Source organism: Saccopteryx bilineata, chromosome 10, assembly GCF_036850765.1.
Source record: "Saccopteryx bilineata isolate mSacBil1 chromosome 10, mSacBil1_pri_phased_curated, whole genome shotgun sequence".
Taxonomy (NCBI): domain Eukaryota; kingdom Metazoa; phylum Chordata; class Mammalia; order Chiroptera; family Emballonuridae; genus Saccopteryx; species Saccopteryx bilineata.
The window spans coordinates 36,992,639-37,016,955 of record NC_089499.1 but is presented as its reverse complement, the minus strand read 5'-3'; the positions used below and the strand labels follow the sequence as shown (position 1 = coordinate 37,016,955).

General features: G+C 43.2%; 1 protein-coding gene across 6 annotated transcripts in view; it reads right to left on the bottom strand.

Annotated features, from left to right (window-relative positions):
- The window catches only part of TMEM108 (transmembrane protein 108), a 327,524-nt gene that overhangs the window by 138,367 nt on the left and 164,840 nt on the right, over positions 1-24,317 (bottom strand). For 5 of the 6 annotated variants that reach the window (XM_066245521.1, XM_066245515.1, XM_066245516.1 and 2 more), the window contains one exon: positions 20,250-20,335. In XM_066245521.1, coding sequence (XP_066101618.1) covers positions 20,250-20,289 — 40 coding nt within the window. In that variant the 5' untranslated portion in view covers positions 20,290-20,335. The remainder of the gene's footprint in view (positions 1-20,249; positions 20,336-24,317) is intronic. The other variant, XM_066245518.1, reaches the window with a different exon arrangement.

The following is a 24,317-nucleotide window of genomic DNA, read 5'->3' as shown; positions in this document are numbered from 1 at the left end:
TAATAGAAAACTACTGGTGAAAACAATGCTGTAGGAGTCCCATAGCAACAGCGGTTAGAACAAGCTATTTCTAAGAAGCATTCATATTGCCTTTATTTTGCTCTATACTGCAGGCTATCTCAAGAATTGAATGCTTGACAGGCTGTCTTGTTTCATTAGTTACCCTTCCACCTAGAGTTTTAAGCTTAGAGCCAAGATCTCAGATGGATGACTTAGTTGACATCCAAGATTCATGTTTCCCTCCTCTAGCGCATACTTGTTCCTGGGAAGTGGCTGCACAGCCGCAGACACTATTTCCCAGTTCCCTTGCATCTAGATGGAGCCAGATGACTAGATCTAGCTACTGGGATGGAAGCAGAAATTTGTGTGTGTTACTTCTAGGCAGAGGAGGACATTTATCTCCTTTCTGTGATAGTCCTGGAGGCCAGCACTGAAGATAGTGGGGTCATAAGGTGGGAGAAGCCTGGGTTTCTGACCATATCTTGGAAGAAAGCCACCCAACAAGAAACATTCACTTGGGAACTTGGAATGAATAAGAAACAAACCTTTTTTATGTTAACCCACTGTGATCGCGGAATTGTTAGTTATAAAAGACGACGCATACTGACTAAAATAATGAATATCTGTTGGTTGTTGTATGAAATTCCTTTAGAAAGAAGAAACCCTATCTTTATGCATTATATTCTCTGTAGTGCCTTCAAAGTAAGTGCTTAATAAATATCCACAAAAATTTGCTTTGGAAAAAGATAATTTTTAGTATTTTCAGGGAGTTTCAGAGTTTTAAGATTTTACTTGTGTGCTCTTTTTCCCCCTTCTTTTTAGCGAGACAGACAGACTGACAGGGACAGATAGGACAGAAGATGAGAAGCATCAATTTGTTGTTGTGGTACTTTATAGCTGTTCATTGATTGCTTTCTCATATGTGCCTTGACCGGGGGCTCTAGCTGAGCCAATGACCCCTCGCTCAATCCAGCAACCTTGGGCTTCAAGCCAGAGATGATGAGGTCATGTCTATAATCCCCACTCAAGCCAGCGACCCCGTGCTCAAGCTGATGAGTCCTTGTTCAAACCAGATAAGCCTGTGCTCAAGCTGGTGACCTCAGGATTTTGAACCTGGGTCCTCACTGTCCCAGGCCAACACTCTATCCACTGTGCCACTGCCTGGTCAGGCTATTTGTTTGCTTTTTAAGGAATACATCCAGGATCTGGCACAGTGTCTGGCACATAGTAGACACTCAAATATTTGTTGAATAAGTAAAACTAGTGCATATTTTAGCCTATTAATTCCATTCAGTGCCTGTTTGGTTACAGAGCTGGATATGGTCTGACTCAGACCCTAGGCAGCCTACCAATCCATCAAACATGACAGCAGGACTACACAAATCAAAGACGAGACCTGGAATGAAGTAAAACAAACAAAAATTCAAGGGATTCTTGTTCAGTGATATAATACAGGTGGGGCAAAAGTAGCTTTATAGTTATTCATATGAAAAAATAATACAATAATAAATAAAAGCACAAGAATAAATTCTGTTTTTGTGTAGTCACAACTATAAACCTACTCTTGCCCAACCTTTATATGATTTTAGGCAAGTGGCTGTATACCAAAAAATTCTGCTTTGAGAGATGAGATAGACAAGAGGAAAAAATACAGGGGATAAATTAAAGAATGGAGAATTTTAAAAAGTGTCCCCATCTCTACAGTTAGAGAGCATAATGTTTTAAATCATTTTATACTTGCTATTCAGCATAATTTCTACTGTAGAGTGAAAGTTCCCCACCACACTGGGTCTGAATATCCCGATTATTTGGCTTTTTTTTTTTTTTTTTTTTTTTTGTATTTTTCTGAAGCTGGAAATGGGGAGAGACAGAGAGACTCCCGCATGTGCCCAACCGGGATCCACCCGGCATGCCCAGCAGGAGGCGACGCTCTGCCCACCAGGGGGCGATGATCTGCCCCTCTGGGGCATCACTCTGTTGCGACCAGAGCCACTCTAGCGCCTGAGGCAGAGGCCACAGAACCATCCCCAGTGCCCGGGCCATCTTTGCTCCAATGGAGCCTCGGCTGCGGGAGGGGAAGAGAGAGACAGAGAGGAAGGAGAGGGGGAGGGGTGGAGAAGCAGATGGGTGCTTCTCCTGTGTGCCCTGGCCGGGAATCGAACCCTGGACTTCTGCACGCCAGGCCGACGCTCTACCACTGAGCCAACCGGCCAGGGCTACCGATTATTTGGCATTTTATAATTTTCAAATATCCCGCAAAACCCTGTTAATTCAGTCTCTGCCAACTGCACAAGTAGTCTTATTAATACTGAGAATATACAGGCGGGACAAAAGTAAAACATTTGAACTGTTGACATTTACTTGAAACCTATGTATTTTTATTGGCCAATGTCACCCCCTTAAATTTAATTCCTTAAACCCTCATTCACTGTTGGTGGGAATGTAAAGTAGTACAACCATTATGGAAGAAAGTATGGTGGTTCCTCAAAAAATTAAGAATAGAACTGCTATATGACCCAGCAATCCCTTTACGGGTATATACCCCCAAAACTCAAAAACACTGGTACGTAAAGACACATGCAGCCCCATGTTCATTGCAGCATTGTTCACAATGGCCAAGACATGGAAACAACCAAAAACCCTTCAATAGAGGATTGGATAAAGAAGATGTGGTACATATATACTATGAAATACTACTCAGCCATAAGAAATGATGACATCGGATCACTTACAACAACATGGATGGACCTTGATAACATTATACTGAGTGAAATAAATAAACAGAAAAAACTAAGAACTGTATGATTCCATACATAGGGGAGACACAAAATTGAGATTCATGGACATAGATAAGAGTGCAGTGGTTACCAGGGGGAGGGGAAGAGAAGGGAGGGAGAGGTGGGGGAGGGGAGGGGCATAAAGAAAACCAAATAAAAGGTGACAGAGGACGATTTGACTTTGGGTAATGGATATACAACATAATCGAATGTCAACATGATCTGGAAATGTTTTCTCTAAATCTATGTTCTCTAGTTGACCAATGTCACCCTGTTAAAATTAATTTTCTAAATAAAATTTTTTTTTTAATTCCTTAAAAAAAACCCAGACACTCGCCCCCTGGTGGGCAGAGCATCGCCCCCTGGTGGGCGTGCCGGGTGGATCCCGGTCGGGCGCATGCGGGAGTCTGTCTGACTGTCTCTCCCCGTTTCCAGCTTCAGAAAAATTAAAAAAAAAAAAAAAAAAAAAAAAGACATAGATCAATGGAATAGAATAAGAGAACAATAATAAAATTTTTAAAAAGGTTTACAGATTTGAGTACGTGAAACAGTTTATTCTTGTTTATTTTCCATATGAACAACTGTAAACCTACTGTGCCTACTCCTCTGACACATTACAAATCTATAATATAGCATCGTCCTAGCTAGAACTAAGACAGAGTACTATATTTTTAGATTATCGGATGTAACTCTACTGACACTCCAAGAAAGTATACTTTCTGAAGATTAAAAATATATATAACCCCTATCTTACCATACATAGTGACAAACTCAAAATGGATTAAAGACTAGAACATGAAGCCTGAAACCAAAAAAAAAACAAAAACCCTAAAAGAAAAAATAGGGAAAAGTCTCCTTGATATCAATCTTGGCAATAATTTTTTTAAAAATTAGATACCAACAGGGAAGGCAACAAAAGCAAAAATATACAAAGTGGGATTACATCAAATTAAAAGGCACATAGCAAAAGAAACCATCAACAAAATGAAAGGGCAATATACAATGGGAGAAAATAGTTGTAAGTCATAGATCTGACAAGGGGCTGTTATCCAATGTATATTAAGATATCAGACAATAGCAAAAAAAAAAAAAAAATTGGGCAAAGGAAGTGAATACATATTATCCCATAGAAGATATACAAGTCAACAGGTACATGAAAAAGTGCTCAACATCATTAATCATGGGGAAAATACAGTGGTGGCACAGTGGATAAAGCATCGACCTGGAACGCTGAGGTCGCTGGTTCAAAACCCTGGGCTTGCCCGGTCAAGGCATATATGGGAGTTGATGCTTCCTGCTCCTTCCCCCTTCTCTCTCTAAAAATGAATAAATTAAAAAAATTTTTAAAAAGATTTAAAAAAAAAAAGAAAGAAAATGCAAATCAAAACCATAATGAAATACCACCTCATGCCTGTCACAAAAAAAGACAAGAGATAAATGCTGGAGAGGACGTGAAGAGGAGGAAACCATGGGCACTGTTGGTGGGAATGTAAATGGGTATAGCCACTAGGAACCTTTTTCTAATTCCTTGTACTCCTTTATCAGCATTTTTAAATTCTATCACTTTGAGACCCTAAGCTTCGTCAAAATATTTTTATCACTTCTCTTCTGGACTCCGTCACTGGACCATATTATTCAGATTTGAAATGAGAAATCAGACTTAGAAAGCAAAACATATTTTTTCACTGGTCTCATGACCATATATTGCACTTTTTTCTTTTGTAAATACTGAAGAAAAATAGTCTGTGGGGAACGGGCTTGGCAGTAAGGCACAGCAGCCCCATAGCAATGAACTAGTGACGTGTGCAAGAACTAAGACTGGGCAGGAGGCGGACCTGCAGGGAACTGCCCGCTACACACAGTGCTGCTGTTGAAAACTGGGGCAGTCCAACGGGGTGAATAGTAACTACCCGGCCTTCATCTGGACAGGTACCGAAAGCCTCCCCGTGGAGCTTAGACAATACCGAAAGACTCCAGACCAAGTCAGCTTCCTGGTCACAGCTCTAGGTGACCAGTTTGTCGAGGGCAGGACCTCGGTGCTGAGGACTTAGGGAAAACAGAATCCCGTCAGTTAACTAGGGAAAGACGCTGCTGGGGCTCAGCAGGCAACCCTGAGATGGAGTCCGGCAGGGTTCTCATGTCCATAGGACACTGGAGTGTTAGGGGAAGAAACAAAGGCTGAGGTCTGAGGTGGGGTTGGGGAGGCCCTCAGAGAAAGCAGCAGGGCATGTGGGCACAGGTGGCCGCTATAGGACCCAGGAGGTGACAGTAAAGCATCAGCTTACATCCTTCATGCTCAAGTATTCCTTCCTTTCTTTTTCCTGCTACAACTCCTTCAAAGCTTTTCTATAAGTAACCACAGCGTGAGAGAAACAGTTAAAGACTACCATGCCCTGCCTTTCACTGCACTGATGCTGCCCAATAACTCAGCATATTTATTTACTTCCTCTGATGCACAATGGGGCTGTCCCATGACTGTCTCTGTTTCGTCTCATCAGCTCGAATGAGGCTTAAGTTCCATGACTAGAATATCAGACTCAACACAAATTGTAATGTTTCACTTGGCACTGTGAGGGAAATGTCACAGTCACCCATGCTTCCTGTCCGGCCTTCTCCACCTCTACCCTCCCACATGCAGCTGGTACTCAGAACGAACAACTGGATGAGGGGGAAGACCGCCAGCACCCTGAAACGTCTCATCATCTGGTAGCCTCGTCAGCAGCCGCACAAGGGTAACGGCTTTCAATCAGCACCGGGGGTGGGAGCAGCATTGTTTGAGGGCTAAAGACAAATTTAATTCAAGAAGCAAGCGGGGTGTATACTGGGAGCCAGATTTCTTTTCCCATTCTTTTTCACAGTTGCTATAATAATCTAAGACTTCTAAAAATACAGCCATAAGGATGGAACAACTAGAGCTTGGTACCTAAAATAAATAATGAACTACAGATTTGTCGGCTTATAAAAGGAATGGCCCGTTGCCTTATGGGTTGTAACATTCTCCCCCTCCTCCAGTTATTCCCCAGCCAGTAACTGACCTGGGAGCCAAGACCTCTCTACACCCTGGTACAGATGCAGGAGTGGGGTTGGGGAGGATAAAAAGACCAACCACCAAGGCTGCTAAAACAAGATGAGGCATATTGATTGCAAGGGAAAGGTTGAATGAGTTCACTGACTGAAGCATGGCATTTCAGATGAGGAAACACTTCACGAAGTAAAAAAGGCTTATTTTCACCAGTCTCCTTTGGTTGTAGTGCTGGCTAAGGGGACTGATCACTGCCTCACTCCAGCTTTGGAACAAATTAAAATGTACATAGAAAAATCAGAAGTTGTATCAAATTCATCTTTATTACTAGTTATGTTGGATTCAAGAACATGGTTTGACCTGTGTCTTCTTACTCTACCTCAGTGGTTCTCAAAGTGTGCGCCAGGGCTCACTGGTGCACCCTAGAAGATTTCCAGGTGCACCCTATGGTATTCCAGAGAAATATGTGCCTGTTGGGGACCAAAAAACCAACAGGGTTTTTGGAATTTAGATTTTTGGAGGACAGAGGTGTGGGGAATTGGCTGTAAACTGATAGTCTGCCCAACCCCTCACCTCACTTGCCTGATTAGGTTGCAAAAGGCTGTTAAGCTGTGGTGCTGGATTGTTTACACTACCCCCCATATTCCCCAGAAAGACTAGGGGCAAGTTTCTTCTATCCTTTGGTGTAAAGTTAAGATGATATGTATGGTGGGGGTTTTCTGCACCCAACACAAGTAAGAGTAAGAAGAGAGGAATTCTTCAATGTATTGATGAGGAAATGAGAGTTTCCCTTTCAAATATATGCCCAAACATTGAAGAAATCACTAGGACACATCAGACTCATGTTTCTCATAAACACAAGAATGAAAAAACAACACATTCGTGCTGGAACCTGCCGAATTTACTAAATCTTACTAAGAATGTATTTATATATATAAAAAGATAACTATTTTCTCATTTTTAAATTTTTAACCCCTCTTTTTTATGAATTCTAGAAAGCATAACTCAAAAAATGTAACATAAAATGTTTTTTAATGTCAGAATAAATTTAATTTTGCTGTATTTATTTTGTTTAATTACCATAAAACCATGCTTAGACTTTATATTTTTTCTTTAATATCTGACTTAATTATTATAACATATTTCTCAGAAATTTGTATATAGTGTGCATAAAATTATTTGTACAATTTTAAAAAGTTTGAGAACCACTGCTCTATCCTATAACATACTATCTTATTTTCACCTTTTGTTTTTTTTTGTTTTTGTTTTTTTTTCATTTTTCTGAAGCTGGAAACAGGGAGAGACAGTCAGACAGACTCCCGCATGCGCCCGACTGGGATCCACCCGGCACGCCCACCAGGGGCGACGCTCTGCCCACCAGGGGGCGATGCTCTGCCCATCCTGGGCGTCGCCATGTTGCGACCAGAGCCACTCTAGTGCCTGGGGTAGAGGCCACAGAGCCATCCCCAGCGCCCGGGCCATCTTTGCCCCAATGGAGCCTTGGCTGCAGGAGGGGAAGAGAGAGACAGAGAGGGAAAGCGCCGCGGAGGGGTGGAGAAGCAAATGGGCGCTTCTCCTGTGTGCCCTGGCCGGGAATCGAACCCGGGTCCTCCGCACGCTAGGCCGACGCTCTACCGCTGAGCCAACCGGCCAGGGATGTGCCTTGCACCTTTTGTGATTATACCTGTCTTCTTGATCATACCATAAGCTTCCAGAGAACAGAGATTATGCCTTACATCTCTCCATATCCCCAGAATTTTCCACAGAGCCATATATGTAGCAGGCTCTGTCTGATAAAGGATCACGATTAATCACATTTGTTCTCTGGTGTCTGTGTGAAGTCTGAGAGCTCATGTCTTTTCATTCTCAGTGCCTAGCACAATGCCTGGCACACAGTAGATCCTTTAAAAAAGTCAGTTGAAAGATCATGAAAACAGAAGGGTATAGCACATGGTCTACCCTGGGCTTGTAGAGAAGAATGTGAAGTAGGGATATCTCCTCAGAATTCTGTTCTTGATAGCTTGTTCAATGGGAAGCGCTCTACTTACAAATTGTTTGTGATTTAGGAATTTGAGACAGTTTTCACCGTGACAAATTTTAGCTTTTGTCTACTCGTCAGGCACACTGGCTGTCTTGGCCATCTGTGTCCTGGATGTCTCAATTAGAGTTACTCTGCTAATGTTCTTAGCAAAGAAGAACTGTCATTTGGTAATTCACTTAGAGCCATGACAAAAGCCTGTGGCATCCAATGTTTCAGAGCGTAACACAGCCTTGTTTTTTTTCCCCAAGGGATACACACACCATGAAACAGACTCCTTTGCAGCTGCTGGTATGATGAGCTCACAGCATTTCTACGCCTCCTGGAAAAGTTCAGGAAAACAGAGTATCACGTGTGCCCCCTATACCATTAAGCTCCCTAGTAACCAAGGAGCATGTGGTGCAGCCAGGCCGAAGTTGAGCAGAGATCAGGACAGGATGGCACACGGGGGGTGGGGAGGACTGTGCACCTCTTCTGAGGGGTGGTGCTCCTTAGTTCAGGGCCTTGCAGAGGGCTGAGAAAAAGTGTTCCTGCACGGATAAATGCTGGGTGCCTCCATGGGGTGTGTGTGAGACAGCTGACCAGTCACAGCCAGCTGAGTGAGCAGCTCTGTCTACAGAATCTGGTTTGCGGAGCCCCGAGGGCTCCAGGAGCCTGCCAATACTAGTTTTGAGAGAGGCCCATGTGTGCGCCCATTTCTGTGTTCACATGTGAACTCCATGTACTCAGAATCCCATGTACTGTGAGAACCCCTGACCTTGCCCTTCTAAAACATACCAGAATAAACAACTTGGCTCTCCAGGTCTTACAAGGATTCACCAACTCCTGTGTCTTAACATGATGGCCAGCAAGGTGGTAGAGGCACAGGCCCTGGTGCTCTGTCTCCATGGGCCCCTGTCCCAGGCTCTGTACCACAGGGCTGATGGAGGGCAGGAGGGCAGGGAACTTCAAAACCAATAGCCTGATGCACCCAGTGTGGACCTGGGCCCCGCCAGCCATGTGTGGCACAAGCACTTGAAATGTTGCTAGCAGGATTGAAAATCTGAATCTTACATTTTTATTTAATTTTATTTCACATGTAAAAACTAATGATTCAATTAATTAAAAAAATTTGAGTTTGTGAATTTTTCAACTGTAAGTTTTTTGAAATCTAAATGCCAATCAAGAATTTCTGACAAAAATTCAGTGTCCACACTGAGATGGGCTGTAAATATAAATTATACACAGGATTTCAAAGACCTGGTATAAAAAAAGAAAGCAAAATACCTCATTAATAACTTTTATATTTGATCACATGTTGAAATGACAATGGTTTAGATATATTGGGTTAAATAAAATATACTATTCAAATTAATTACATCTATTTATTTTCACTTTTTGTAATGTGGGTATTAAAAAATAAATCTAGAATGTTGGCTTGTGTGGTACGCCTAGGGGACAGCACTGATCTAGACCACAATCCAGTCCTCTGTACGTGGAGTCTCACGTGGCCAGAGGCCTGCCCAAGAAACCTGCCCATCACTCTCTCGTCCAGATCACTCCACTTCAGCACCATGTTTTCTGGGGTCTCCCATGTGCTGGGCACTGCTCTAGGCTGGGAAAACAGCCTGGTGGTTCTTAGCTGGCATTCCAATGAGAGTTGTAGGCAATAAAACACAAAGAGAAGAAAGAACATCAGCTCACTTTAAGTGGTATGTGGAATTTAAAGTATGGTCACGGGATGGAGCACGGCTGGGTGGTGAGGAAGCTGCTGGGAGGTCATGGGCTGTGTTCTGGACAGCAGGGAGCCAGTCATGCCAGGTCAGGAGGGGTGACCTGTCAGAGGATCCAAGTGAGGAATACATTGGAATATTTGAGGAAGGAAAAGGAAATCAGTGTGACTGGAGAATGAGCCTCAGTCCTCACATCAACCAGGCTTAGATCTTGGGCAGGTCCCTTATCTTCTTAGGATGGCATCAGTTTCTTCATCTGTGAAATAGATGGCAATGACTGAAGGATCTTCCCTTCAGCTTTGAAAGGATATGCTTCTATGACTCATCTGAATAGTCTAAGGAATTAAAATCCTGTCCTGGGTCCTGGCTGCTGGCTCAGTGGTAGAGCGTCGGCCTGGTGTGTGGAAGTCCTAGGTTCGATTCCCAGTCAGGGCACAGAGGAGAAGCACCCATCTGCTTCTCCACCCCCTTCCCCTTCTCTATGTCTCTCTCTTTCCCCTCCTACAGCTATTGCTAATTCAAGTAAGTTGGCCATAGACGCTGAGGATGGCACCATGGTCTTGCCTTAGGTGCTAAAATAGCTCAGTTGCTGAGCAATGGAGCAACAGCCCCAGATAGGCAGAGCATTGCCCTCTAGTGAGCTTGCCGGGTGGATCTCGGTCAGGGCGCATGCAGGAGTCTGTCTCTTTGCCTCCCCTCCTATCACTTAATAATTAAAAAAAAAATTGTCCTGGAAAATGAAGGAAAGAGGAAGCAAATAAAAACATCCTGACCTCTAATCTCTTTCAGGGTTTAGCAATCTGATGCCTCCTTCTCCTCTCCCCTCCCCTTCTTTAAGAAAATGAAAATTACGTGACCTCTGGCCAGCACCTTCTCACAGAGCAGCCCAGGACAAACTCCTAAGCGCCCTGCTGCACCCACAGAACGTTTCCTCTAAAGCCCAGACCAACCTCCTCGCAGGAGCAGCATGTCCTGCACAAACACTGCCCGCCTTCCTCTGTAATCAGACTATAGTTCCCTCAGACGGCTACAACTTCCTAGTTTTCAGAACATTTTATTTTTGAAGTATTCACTGACTGGGGAAATCTGGGTTCTCAGACTGGCAATGACTCTGCCAAAGCTCCGCCTGTGGAAAAACATTTCTATTGAGACCACATCCATAAGAGTCACGTCTCTAGGGAAAGAATAAAATACCTGGTTACATCCATTTATCATCACAAGTTAATACTGCGCAAGAGAAGCCCATGGGACCACATGGGGGGATTTCAATGACGTCTGTAACTGAGGGGCCACGTGAAGGACGGCTTGGTGATCAGCCTTCCACAGGTCAGCCCGAACTCCAGCCCTCAGCTAGAACGCCACACTGGTTCTCAAAGAATCATATTGAGGAGGGGGGCTGGTTGGGAAAGGAAGGAGATGTAATCGTTTGTATTTGCAGTATGACATCTGAGAATGAGAACAAGGTCCTAAAAACAAAAGAGAGAGATGAGCTTTTAAGTCCGGAGAAAATGGTAGGTTTTGTTTAATCTGCATAAGAGTTGTTGACTTATGCAAATTAAACAATTACAACTTAAAATGTAAAAGACATGAAACCAACATCACATCTTTAAGCACCCAGTATGCCTAAACTTCCTGGATTAATGTCATGTTTCAAAGCGCTACTTCCTTAATTGTTCTGTGTCAATGACTTATCCTTCAGAACCAAAGAGACGTGTTCTCCCTAGAGAACCTTTGCAAATCTTTTCATAACAAAAATAAAAAAAGTCCAGTCTCAAATTCTTTTTTTTTTTTTTTGTATTTTTCTGAAGTTGGAAACGGGGAGGCAGTCAGACAGACTCCCGCATGCGCCTGACCGGGATCCACCCGGCATGCCCACCAGGGGGTGATGCTCTGCCCATCTGGGGCGTCGCTCTGTTGTGACCAGAGCCACTCTAGTGCCTGAGGCAGAGGCCATGGAGCCATCCTCAGCGCCTGGGTCACCTTTGCTCCAATGGAGCTTTGGCTGCGGAAGAGGAAGAGAGAGAGAGAGAGGAAGGAGAGGGGGAGGGGTGGAGAAGCAGATGGGTGCTTCTCCTGTGTGCCCTGGCCAGGAATCGAACCTGGGATTTCCACACGCCAAGCCGACGCTCTACTACTGAGCCAACCGGCCAGGGCCCAGTCTCAAATTCTTGATTTGCAAAAGAATTATCCAGCGTAAACTAAGAAAGAAACAGTCATAAAATGAAGGCCCAGTGCAGTGACTAGCCAGAGCCAAGGCCACTCCGGGGCTTCCCTTGGATTTCTCTCCCTAGCCCATCCATTCTTTGTGCCCTTCTCATCCGTAAAACAGAGTAAAACCTCACTGCCAGTGTATGCTTACGAGTAGCATGAAGCTTCAAGTTCTAACGGTTCCGAGCCCTACAGCAATGTGATTCTGATGGCTGCCTCCCTGATATCTATCCACTTTCGTCTTCAATCACCCTGGTTTTGTTCCAAGATCCACTTCAGCACCAGGCAGCTCAAGTGATTCAAGGAAGCTGAATGCATCTCTTGACCAAAACTATCCCTTCATAAGTCTAAGATAGTGATTCCCAAAGTGTGGTCCCTGGACCGAAGCCTCAGCATTGCTGGGGATTTAGAAAGGCAAATGATTGTCCCCATCCTGTATCTACCGAATGAGAAACTCTGGGGGTAGAGCCCAGCAATCTGCATTTAAACAAGCCATCCAGGTGGTCCGGCCGGATGATTAAGTTTACAGACACTGCTCTGAGCCAGTGGCTCTCAGCACTTGTTGAACGTAAGAATCATCGGATGCTCAGGCCCCACACTCCCCGCCCTCTTCCCCAAAGACTCTGATTTAGCTGATCTGGGTTGGGGTCTGGCCAGGCAAGGGGATTTGTTAACAGCTCTCCAGGCGATTCTAATGTACAGGAAGCTTTGATAAATATTGGTGAAAGCCAATCTAAAAAACTAAATTGCACTGTCGACGAAACGGAGGCTTCCATTCCCATAACTCCAACTGAAGACCAAACGCGTCATCACTGTTAGGACAGCCAGTGGCGGCATCAGGAGGGACTGTAGGCTGCTGAACTGCTCTCTGCTACTTACTGGAGAGTGCTCCTTCATTCCAAGAGCAGTCATTAACAGCCTCAGGAGCAACAGATTTGCAAGAGGTGGTGGACAGGCAGTCCAGCAGCTGTTTGGCAGTGGAAGCCTCCTCAATTGTTAGGTTTTTAATGGAAAAGGGTGAAAATCATTTGGAAAAGAATTTGTGGTCAGCCAGGATAGGAACACAAGCAACCTCAATCCAGAACCCGAGCCCCTCCCCCTGGCTGCCACACTGTCTCTGAATGGAGGTTAGGACCAGGCAGCACACAAGACAAGAGAAGGCACCGTCCACGACAGGGAGGAGGAAACGAAGACCCCTCCCTTCATATGTGTACACCATGCAGTGTCTTTACGACTGCCTGTAACATCTGAAAGAACCTGCATTTCTGTAATCAACAACTGTTTAGACCTAAATATCATGTCCGTTACTACTTATAACAACTCTTCCTCCTTCACCTCAGGGAAAATTTCCTCTCACTTATCAGAAGAAACAAACCATGAAGACAGACTACAGGAGCCCACTTCAGTTAGTGACAGCCAGCCACTCTCTCTCCAGCTTCCGAAGGGAAGTTTCCTTCGGGAAAGGACCTTCCTGGGGTGGGAGCTATGAATACAGATGGGTTTGCTGAAACTTGGTCCTAAAGGAGAATGCCGTGGCAGGAACCCAAGGACTACATAACCCAGTTAGCCTTAATCCGTTCTAGTAATTCTGCATTTTATCCATATATGTGTTTCCGCATTGTAACATGTAACTGATGGTTGTGATAGTTTTATAGTTCAAGCAGCATTTCTTTTTCTCTTTCTCAGTGGCTCATAAAGCAACAATGTATGTTACAATGAATGAAGTTATAGACTTGATGAAATATGGTAATTACATTAAAGATGTATTGCATCCTACTATGATTCAAGCTCTAGATCAGTTTGGAGATCGGGGAATGAATGAAATGGAGTCCCTGCTTCCCAAGCAGCTGGAAGATGGGAAAACAAGTGCCTGTATATGCAGAGCTAGTATCTTGTTGTGCTGGCTGGAACACACTGTGGCATCCACCGAGTAAGTGGCGTGTGTGTATGAGGGGCGGGGGCGGGAAGTGAAGGACATACAGGAGAGAAGTGGTGAGAGATGAGGCAGAAACGTTCATCTGGGACCAGACCACTCAACAGACTTGAATGCTAACCTAAGGAATTTAGACTTTATCCTTTAGGTCAATAGCTCTCAATTTGGTCTTATGATCCCTTATACTCTTAATTATTGAGGACCACAAAAAGCCTTTGTTTATATAGCTTATATTTGCTAATGTTTACTGTATTAAAATTAAAGCTGAGAAACCAAAGATATTAATTTATTAAAAAATAATGATCTCATTACATGTTGACAAATAACATTTTTTGTGTATGTGTGTGACAGGGAGAGGGATAGACAGAGACAGACAGAAAGGGAGACAGATGAGAAGCATCAATTCTTTGTTGTGGCACCTTAGTTGTTCACTGACTGCTTTCTCATATGTGCCTTGATGGGGGGGGGAGGGCTAAAGCAGAGAGAGTGACCCTTTGCTAAAGCCAGTAACCTTGGGCTCAAGCCAGAGACAATGGGGTCACGTCTATGATCCCACGCTCAAGCCTGAGACCTCAGGGCTTCAAACCTGGGTCCTCCGCGTCCCAGTCCGACACTCTATTCACTGCACCACCACTTGGTCAGGTGACAAATAACATTTTAAATAAAAAAACCCATATTTTCTAAAACAAAAAAGAGTTAGTGAGAAGGCTTCCATTGTTTTATATTTTTGTAAATCTCTTTAACATCTGGCTTATGAAAGACAGCTAGCTGGCTCTCATACCAGCTTCTGCATTCAATCTGTTGTGATACAGCTGATATAAAGATCTGCGGTTGGAAAAGGGCGTGCCCCACAGACTTACTGAAAAGGGATGAGGACTCCGTAGAGGTCCCTGGATGAGACAATGAGAACTGATGCTCTTGGGAACGCAATGCGCTGAAAGGTGACCAGCAGATGACAGGTGGCTGATTCTGCAGTGATGTGAGGATGAGTTAGAAGAGGAGGGGAAGAGGCCTAGGAATAGGGCAACAAGCAAGGAGACCGTTAAAAAGGTCCCAGCAAGACCCCAAGAAGCCCTCAGCCAGCAGAGATGGTGGGGATGCAGAGAACTTCATGAAAGCACACCATGTGAGAGTACCTAGGAGCTGGCACCCCAACGCACCCGCGGTGGGGCAGAGAACAGTCAAGGGTGGCTTCAGGTATTTGGGGTCAGAAATCTGGGTGGATGGTGAGGATAACAGGGTACAGATAAGGCATAAGAGATTGTTTCTGGTTTAAGAGGACCAAAGAAGAAACGAATAAGCCAGAAAGAAAAACAATCTAAAGATTCCAGACCACCGACTCAAGGACATCCACATAGTCCCTGTTTAAACGGCTATACCCAATACTGTTTATAATGATAGCAAAATAGTGTGTGCCTTAAAAAGGTAAAATTAATTTCTTTTAAAAATGCAAATATCCCCGAGTTATGGAGAAGCTCCTGAACTCTACTTCGCTAACAGAGCACACCTTGGCCCACATTAGACTGCTTTACATCTTAATGGAACACATGAGAACTTCAGATCGCAGACCACAGTGACAACCGGCCTGGGCAGGTACCCTGGTGGGGACTTTGGGTCTACTCTGGGTAAAGATCAGTGGAGAAGAAAAGGAGAGAGAAAATGTTAATCCCGTATGGAAGATATTACTTATATGGATATTTTTAGTTTAAGATGTGACAGGAGAGAAGAACAGACACTGGGCGGCTGCTTGATGAGAAGGACAGTCAGAATTAAAAAGACACCAAAGCCATTTTGCTCACTTTAAAGCATTTTAGGGGCATCTGCTCAGTCCAGAGATCAGAGGAGAGGCAGACTATCCCATCAGAAATAAGCTCGACCTTCAACAGGCTTCTCGTTATGCCTGAAGAGTCTAGAGAAGTGGGCAGTACAGACTTTGGGGAGTGTGTGTGCACAGAGTCTGAAACTGAGGTACAGTTTCCATGTCCCCAGTAAAGAGAGCGAAGAGGTGCCCTTTTCCTCTACTCTACAGGTCAGGGGCCCACATCCACACCAGGAGTTCTTTCTCTTCCTCCTCCTAGTAAGCTGGGGCCTGTGGGCAGTTCTTCGGGTTGAGCAAAGCATTACTTTGTGTGGTTAACACAGTCCAGTGTGTGCAGAGGATGCAAAAGCAAGCAAGTGTACCGATAATAATACAGAGCGTGATTTAAGAAATACAAATGCCTGGGTGTAGAGCAAACCCTTAACTTATTAAACCCAATCACTCCTCAACTCTGAGTAAGTATCCAAACAACTTTTTTTTTTTTTCCCGAAGCTGGAAACGGGGAGAGATAGTCAGTCAGACTCCCGCATGCGCCCGACCGGGATCCACCCAGAGCCACTCTAGCGCCTGGGGCAGAGGCCAAGGAGCCATCCCCAGCGCCCGGGCCATCTTTGCTCCAATGGAGCCTCGGCTGCGGGAGGGGAAGAGAGAGACAGAGAGGAAGGAGAGGGGGAAGGGTGGAGAAGCAGATGGGCGCTTCTCCTGTGTGCCCTGGCTGGGAATCGAACCTGGGTCCCCCGCACGCCAGGCCGACGCTCTACCACTGAGCCAAACAGCCAGGGCCCCAAACAACTTTGATTTGAATGAATATTGGTCTATAAGAGTTTCTTATTTTCTTAAGCTCATAATGATTGTCTCCGTCTTCTTAACAATGAAGTAACACAAAGAATTTTCAGTACACAGCACCCAGGCAAAGACCAAATCTGCTAACTTGGGACTCAGTGCCTTCCCAGCAGGTCATGTTCTTAAAGGTTTGTGATGATGTTCCTTACTTTCCATTACTAGTTTAAAAAACAACAACTCTGACATAGCCTGGGAAAGGCGGTCTTGATCATGTCAACTCCTTCCTTTGTAGAATGAAATAAATGATAGTTAACGTCCCATTTGCCTTGGAAGGTGTGAGGATGAAATTCTATGAAAATGGTGAACCCAGAAGTCCCATGCAAAAGCTAGTTATCGTAGAGCTCTTGGTTAGGTTGTGCCTTCTCTTCCAGACAGAAGGCCCAATAAAGGACCTGTTACTTACTGCTGGTCTGCTATACGTCATGTTATCTCACTCAGTATCATCATATGGAGAGGATGGTAATACCCTATTTGACATTTGAGGCACATGAGTCCATAACTTACGTAACATGAGCCACCTACAAGTGGCAGGGCTAGGGTTTAAACCCTGGTCTGCAGTTCAAAAACCCAGGTCTTCTTAGCACCAACTTTGCAACTACTTTACTACTCAGGTCTACAAAAGACAAGTGAAAGCAGCATTTGGTTGTTACACAACCATGAAGGTTCACATCACCACCCTCAGCCTCAAGCTTTCAGTTGTTCCAGGTATAATATCAAATGTGCTAAACCTCCCCCACGGGCCCCAGCTGGCAGGGCGAAGCAGTCAGTGCTGCACTGTGGAAGCAGCCCAAGAAATAAAACAGAGGCAGAGACAGGCAGTTAAAATAAAAGTAAAATATTAAAACCTCCACCACCCTGCCTGCCAAAGACTGCATCCCTCAGCCCCTATCAGGCCCACACACCAGCCCCAGCGACTGCTCATTATGACTCAGTGAGCCAGAGAGAGCCTGCATTTTTTAGCTTCATCTGACATGACTAACAAGATGTGCACTTTACTGATCATGGGTTAGAACCACCCCGTCTAGCCACAGAAACAGCAAAGTGGTCTCACTGCTGATTTTTCCCGCGTGTGACAGAGGTGCCAGGCAGGATGAATAGAAGGGCATGAACAAGGGGGTCAGAGAGACCGGGGTGTGAATGAAGTCCAGCTCCAACACTCATTGCCTGCTCACCGTGGGCCAGGCCTTAACCTACTCATTGGTAACACTTCTTCATCTTGAAACACGCACCTCTGATATAAACGAGATGATGCAGGTACACTGATCAGCGGATGTCTGTGAACACAGTAGACACTCAGGGAGAGTAGGTTCTCTGATGATTATCATGACTCACGAACTGGCTCATGTCCACTAGTCACTGCTTGCTTGTTTGTTTTCAACAGACACTACCTGCGGTAAACTAAAGATGACTACAAACCCTCATTACTTTCTGAGAGGCGCAGTTCAGTCCCCTTCCCTTTGAATCAGGGTTGGTCTTAGTGATTCCTTGGCCAACACAATGTGACTGAAGTACTGTTCTGGGATTTCCAAGCGTAATTCGTAAGAATCCTGATAGGTTTTGCCCGGGCCTCAAGGCCGTGAGCTGCCCTGTACGACATCTGAGCACCCTGAGGCCACTATGCTGTGAGGAAGCCCACTGTGTCGTGTGAAAAGGCCTCGGAAATAAGGATGCTGGCCAGTCTCGGGCGTCTCGGCCTTCAGCTGTTGCAGTTGCTCAGCCCAGACCCCAGGCACTGGCGTCTCTGCCAACCCCTGCCCAAAGCAGAGTCACCAGCAAAATGTAACTGTTGTTGCTTTCAGCTACAACGTTCTGAGGTGATTTGTTATACAACAAAAGAGAACCAAAATACTCTTTATCAGGGTTGGTTTTTTTTAACTCAAAATTCAAAACATTAAGTTTATGTTGACTCTGTAGTTCTCAAGGCTATTTTAGACACTGAAAAATATTTTGTTTTGCGGACAAAGTTAATCCAGCCATAACTTATTAACTGGCTGACCAATGACAAAAGAGTTATTGTATGTGTATGTGTATGTATGCATGCCACAGTTTAAGTTGTCTAGAATTTTGCTAAATATCCATTTCTTCTCATGAGAAAAAAAAATCTTCAAATAACAGTCCTTCATCCCAATGAATTTGTGAAAACCACACTCTGAGGTCAGACTAATTGACTCTAGTGCCTAAGTGCCCCACCCTCCCAACTCTGCACCAAGCTGGGCTCCAGCCCACCACCAGCATCTAGTCCGCGGAGTGGTTTGCTGAGGGCCACTACCTACCCTCCTCCTAACCGGCATGAAGCTACCCACTCTGGGCTGCCTGCATTTCTAGGAAAGCTTGCAGGAAGAATGTTGAGACAAAGTAGACTGACGCAGCTCTCCAGATAATCTTTGAGGAAAGTCCCTTCAGCCCCTCACACCTGCTGCACTTTGGAAGGGCCTTGTTACAGTACAGGCTAAGGCTTGACTTAATCATAGGATACTTATCTGATGCCTTTCAAATAATATAATAATATTTGATTTTATAATATTGTGCAAACTTTGGGGAACATAATCAGTAAGGGTGAACTCAAACATTTTGCTGCCTTCCAAATCGACTATGCTCTTTTTCATTTCTTGGTTCTTCTGCCTGCTTCCCCCTTTTGAGGGTATATGCGTGTGTGTGTGCGTGCGCATGCGTGCGTGCATGTGTGTGTAATCTTAGTTATCCTTCCAATGTCCCCCCTCCCATCAAGGCAGCGTTAATCATTCCTTGATGACATTGCTTCTTCAATCTGGAAAACCTTTTCTTTAACAAGAAAGCTTATCATTAAAAAAGAAGAAGAAAGAAAGAAATAGCAGCAACAACAAACCCAGTAGAATACACAGAGAAAGAACATGAGAGTCCCTACAACTCTTGGCGACGTTCCATCAGGCTGAAAATAGGCTGACGTGATCTGTGTTTCAGGGATTATAATTCAGTAGCAGAAATGAGTCAATTAAAATACCATCCAGAATGCTGTCTGTAGATAACATGCTCTGAAATGGGGGTGCAACATAACCTGAATTGCTACATTCTAAGGGCCAGCTGGTGATTTGCATCTCAATCTCTTTTCCTACTATTTTCTTGGCAAAAGTTAATAAGGAGCCACTCAGCCTAAGAAAGATAGGTCCTTTATTTACCTCAGCAAGAACCAGACAGACACAATGAACTCCCAATTTTCTTAAACACAATGGCTTTTGTAAGACCTGGAGTGGGCAATGCCTGTTGTCCCAAGTGGGTCAATCTGTACATCAAACCCACCAACTGGTATTGGTTTTTACCTTCAATCCTTAACAATTTCAATCTAAAAGGCTGTACAGACACTAACTGTCAATTGGCATTCTGCAAAACACATGAGCAACATGCAAAAAGTTGTAACTGAACACTCTTCATTCTATCAACCAAACTTAAAGAAATTGCATTTCACTATTTATTATTTAAGAACATGCAAAACTATGGCACACATTCCAAATCAAATGCTGTAAAAACACTGAATGGTAACAGGTTCCATGTGACAAAATCTACAGAACACAGCCTACCGTTCTCTGTCCCTGTGAAACTTACAGGTCATATTGGGACACCCTTTATTCTGCCATAAAAACAAGAGCAGTAATGTTTCTGACATACGTTCTTGAATTAACTATGCCTGCATGTCAATTTAGAATTATAATAATGGAGTTTGCATTAAAACTGATACCCAAGGAAATAGAACAGTTTAATGCTTGACGCCTGAAGTACCCAGATGAAGCAGAGGGAAAAATTTACTGTTTGCTCTCATTGACTAAACCCTGGTCTTCCTCCAGAAAGTGTATAAATTTCTGGCACTGGACAAGCAATAACACCGGTACATTCTAAGAAAGAAGAAATGCAGTATCATCTTACTTAACAGTTGGCAATAGAGGGCCTGTAAACTTCTCTTCATGGTATCATCTGGTCCTTCGTGTCCTCCCGTTTATTCATGATTCTGTCTAGAAAGTCAGGAGAAGAAAATGGTTACATCTGGGGAGCATAAATCAATAATCAGAAAGAACTCCACTTAACCCAATCCTAGTTGTAAGATTAAAACACCTGATTCTGAAGAGAAAGATTCTTGGAGTGGATACACCACAGTTTAATTTATCACAGTGTATATTATAAAACTACCAGTTAATCCATTGGTCAAATCCTGAAACCATGCACACCACTGAAGGAAACTCATACGGGCAACTAGAGAGTGAGATCTGGCTTTGGAACTTTCGAGGCTTCTGATTAATTTCCCCTGAATCTCTAATCTTGTCTAATCTAATTAGACACAACAAATTTCTAATCTCATTTCCACCATGGTGCTCCCCCCAAAACCCCACAAAGCTTCACCACACTTAAAATTGTATTATATTAAACAACTTTTCTATTGTTTTCTGTTATAAAAGATACCTCTAGTACAGGATATTTTGAAAATATAGCTAAAGAGAAAGTATACATAAGAATATACAATAAAAGACAAATTACCTATCTCTCCAGCCTTTCAAAAGTGCACTTCTATTGGCTTGTCTCATTTTATGTATTATAAATTCTATTTTTTCTCCCTAACAGCAAAAAAACATCCTCCTGTGTGGTAGCTATTACTCGACTACTTTATTTTAAATGACACACTGTACTACTTTAAGATAAATTCCTAGAAATGGAATCACAAGGACCCAATTTATGGCTTTTGTAATATATTGCCAAATTGACCTCACTGGTACCAATATATGAGGCTATTAGACTACAACCTGTTTAAAAAAAAATTAATTTCTTTCCATTTTTGCCAAGTAAATAGGCAAATGCCCCATCTCATTGCTTTACTTTACATTTCACGTGTTTCTTAGTCATTTGCCTTTAAAAAGTTTTTTAAATTCACATTTGACAAAGATTCTCTGGTCAAGCTCCTGCACGCACCTTCTTCCTAGGCCTTTGCAGGCACTTCCTTGCCAAACCTACTTTTAGCAAAAACCCTGCTAAGGAAGTTCATCCCGTCCTGTCTCCAGCAAGAATCCTGATAGGTTAGGCCAGCCAGATGCCGGATGTTTCTTCTTAGTAATTTTCCATTCAATGATCCCCAACTCTGACCCTTGTTAACTTCTTACTTGCCCACATCGTATGAGGGTTTGAGTCCGATCTCTCGGCCAACTGTAAAATCCCATTGCAGTGGTCCCTGCACTGATTTCAATGGTCCAAAATAAAGTCTGCCCTACCATCTTTAACAAGTGTCATTGGATTCTTTTTTCTTTAACACAGTCTTTAATCATTCTCTGTTGGCATGCTGGAATTTTTTCCATGCTACCCAAGTAGAACTGATTTATCTTTAAAAAATTTTAATTGAGATATAATTTATGTATCAAGAAATTCAGCCTTTAAAGTATACAACTTAGTGGTTGTCAGTATATGCAAAAGTTGTACAACCATCACTACTACCTAGTTCAGAATATTTTCATCCCTCTAAAAAGAAGCTCCCATGTTCATTAGCAGATATTTCCCATCATCCCCTTCCCCTAGACCCTGACAACCACTATCTACCATGGATTCCACAGAAATGGAGTCACACAACATGGTCTTTTGTGTTTGGCTCTTTCATTTAGCATGTTTTCAAGGTTCATTCATGTTGTAATGCATGCTGTTTCCTCCCTCCCTCCCTCCTTCTTTCCTTCCTTTATTGTAAGAATGACATACTCACACATATACACACTACTATGGTTAGAAAGGCCTTAGACCAGGATGACATAAGTAATAGTTCCCTATCCTTTCTTGTTTTTTTTTTGTTGTTGTTGTTGGTGGTTTTTCCTTCTTTTAGATCTGTTTCTGAACTTTGTATCATGTTTTACTTCTTTTTTTTAAAATTTAATCTTGGTAAAATTAGTCCTTCATTTTTACTCTTCTTTTTAGGTTCTGCTTAGTTCTTTGAGCTTTTTTATCTTTCCAATTAGTTTCAAAATCATTTTAATAAATTCCAGAAAAACAGACATTGGGATTATAGTTAAGAGTTATCTTCTACTTGCTTTATTAATTTGGGAGAGACCTGATCTTTTCAACATCCAAGTGTGGTGAAGAGAAAATAAATGATATTTTAGTCTATAGCCCTAGAGATGAGAATAATTCTTCTCAAAGGGTGAGAAGCTGCCTGACCTGTGGTGGCACAGTGGATAAAGCGTCAACCTGGAAACTCAGGTTGCCGGTTCAAAACCCTGGGCTTGCCTGGTCAAGACACATATGGGAGTTGATGCTTCCTGCTCTTCCCCCTTCTCTCTCTCTCTCTTCCTCTCCTCTCTATAATGAATATAGGGTGAGAAGTGCCTTTTTTGGAGGTGAGGGATAGCTCAATGACTTCTTTGGTTAGGAAAACTGAAGCCTCCTCTCCTCCCGTGTGATCTGGATGAGTAACCAGGAGAGAGAGTTACATTCCTCTCCATTATAAAATAACAGGAGGTTTGAGTTCCCAAATGCTACAAATGAGGGGTGAAGTGATCCAGAAATCACAGAGGCTAAGGTGATAAATGAAAGACATTAAGAAATAGATGAAAAGAGGCAATTCCAAAAGACAGTAGCAAGTAGGAGCTAAGACTAAAGGGTAAAGTGAGGAATTCTCCACAGGAGACCTACTGTAAACTTTAAGATGTGTAGTATTTAATTTTTCACTGCTTCTTTTCTATGCTTTTTGCATTAATATATTACAACTGTCTTCCTTCTCCTCCACAATGCTTATCCACCACTAGTATCCTCAAACCTCAGCAAAGTCTTATACAAAATAGCCCTATACTGGCGGTGCTCAGCTGGGCACTGAAAGAGATGACATTATGACCCAAGTCATGGGTGACCAGGAACAGAGGTAGGGTCCCCTGGAGCCATAAGCAGTGGTTAGTGGATATCTATAGAGAGCTTAGGGCTTGGTAAGTACTCAACAAACATAGAGTGAATAAATGAATGAATGATCAAGTAACATGAAAGAAGTAGTTGTGGTTTATATTGATCCAGGGGAACACAGGTCCCTCAGTTGTCTCTGGAAGTTCTTAGACATTTTAAAGAAACTGTTTGATTTTCCATAAGACATGAACTAGTGCCATTTTATTCACACAAGGAATGACTGAGCCCATACATCTGGAACACGTCAGATCATATGGGTAACAGAGGGCTACCCTAAGTACAAGCACCATATGGCTTAGTATTTATTCAAAACTAACATTTATTTAGTCCTTTCTGTGGAGTTTTGCAGTGTTTTTCCTTCATTTAGGTTCTACGGTCTTGCTGAGTTAATTCCTAGGCATTTTATATTTATTTATTCATTTTGCCTCTGTGATGGAATTTGAGTTCCCATTATATTTCCTAATTGCCTCTAAATGAAAATGACTGCGTTTTATACATTCATTTTGTGACCTAACTGAACTCACTCACTGTTATAATGATGGTTTCTCGGCTGAATCTCTTAGGTCAATTGTGCTCCTTTGGATGGATGGAGAGCTACAATGAGATTCTATCAAAAGCCTCTTTTTTAACTGTATAGATGAAAACATTAACTGTATCGGGTGCCTCAGGGAATAATTTAGGAGCTCCAAAGATGACAAATAATGTCTGGAATGAAATCTTAAGGAAGTATAGAGTTTTATGGCCAAAGGGCTGAATAAAAGCAAAAAGAAAAAGGAAGATGATGAAAACACTTGACTGGACATGCAGAGACAGTGGCACAGGTGGGGGACTCACCGATTATCAGCACAGGAGAAACAAGGGGCTGGGACAAGTAACCTGAATCACTCGCTCTCTAAAGAAAGCGAGTCTAATAGAATCCTGCCTCCCTCTTGGCTTCAATGGGACAGTTATATCTGTTCCATTGACTCAGGAGGACAACTGAAAATGTTCCAATTAGAAATATCTACGTAGCAATGAAAAAGTAATAACCCAAAAGAAAGCTCTGGTATTTGACATGCAAATTGACTTGAAATG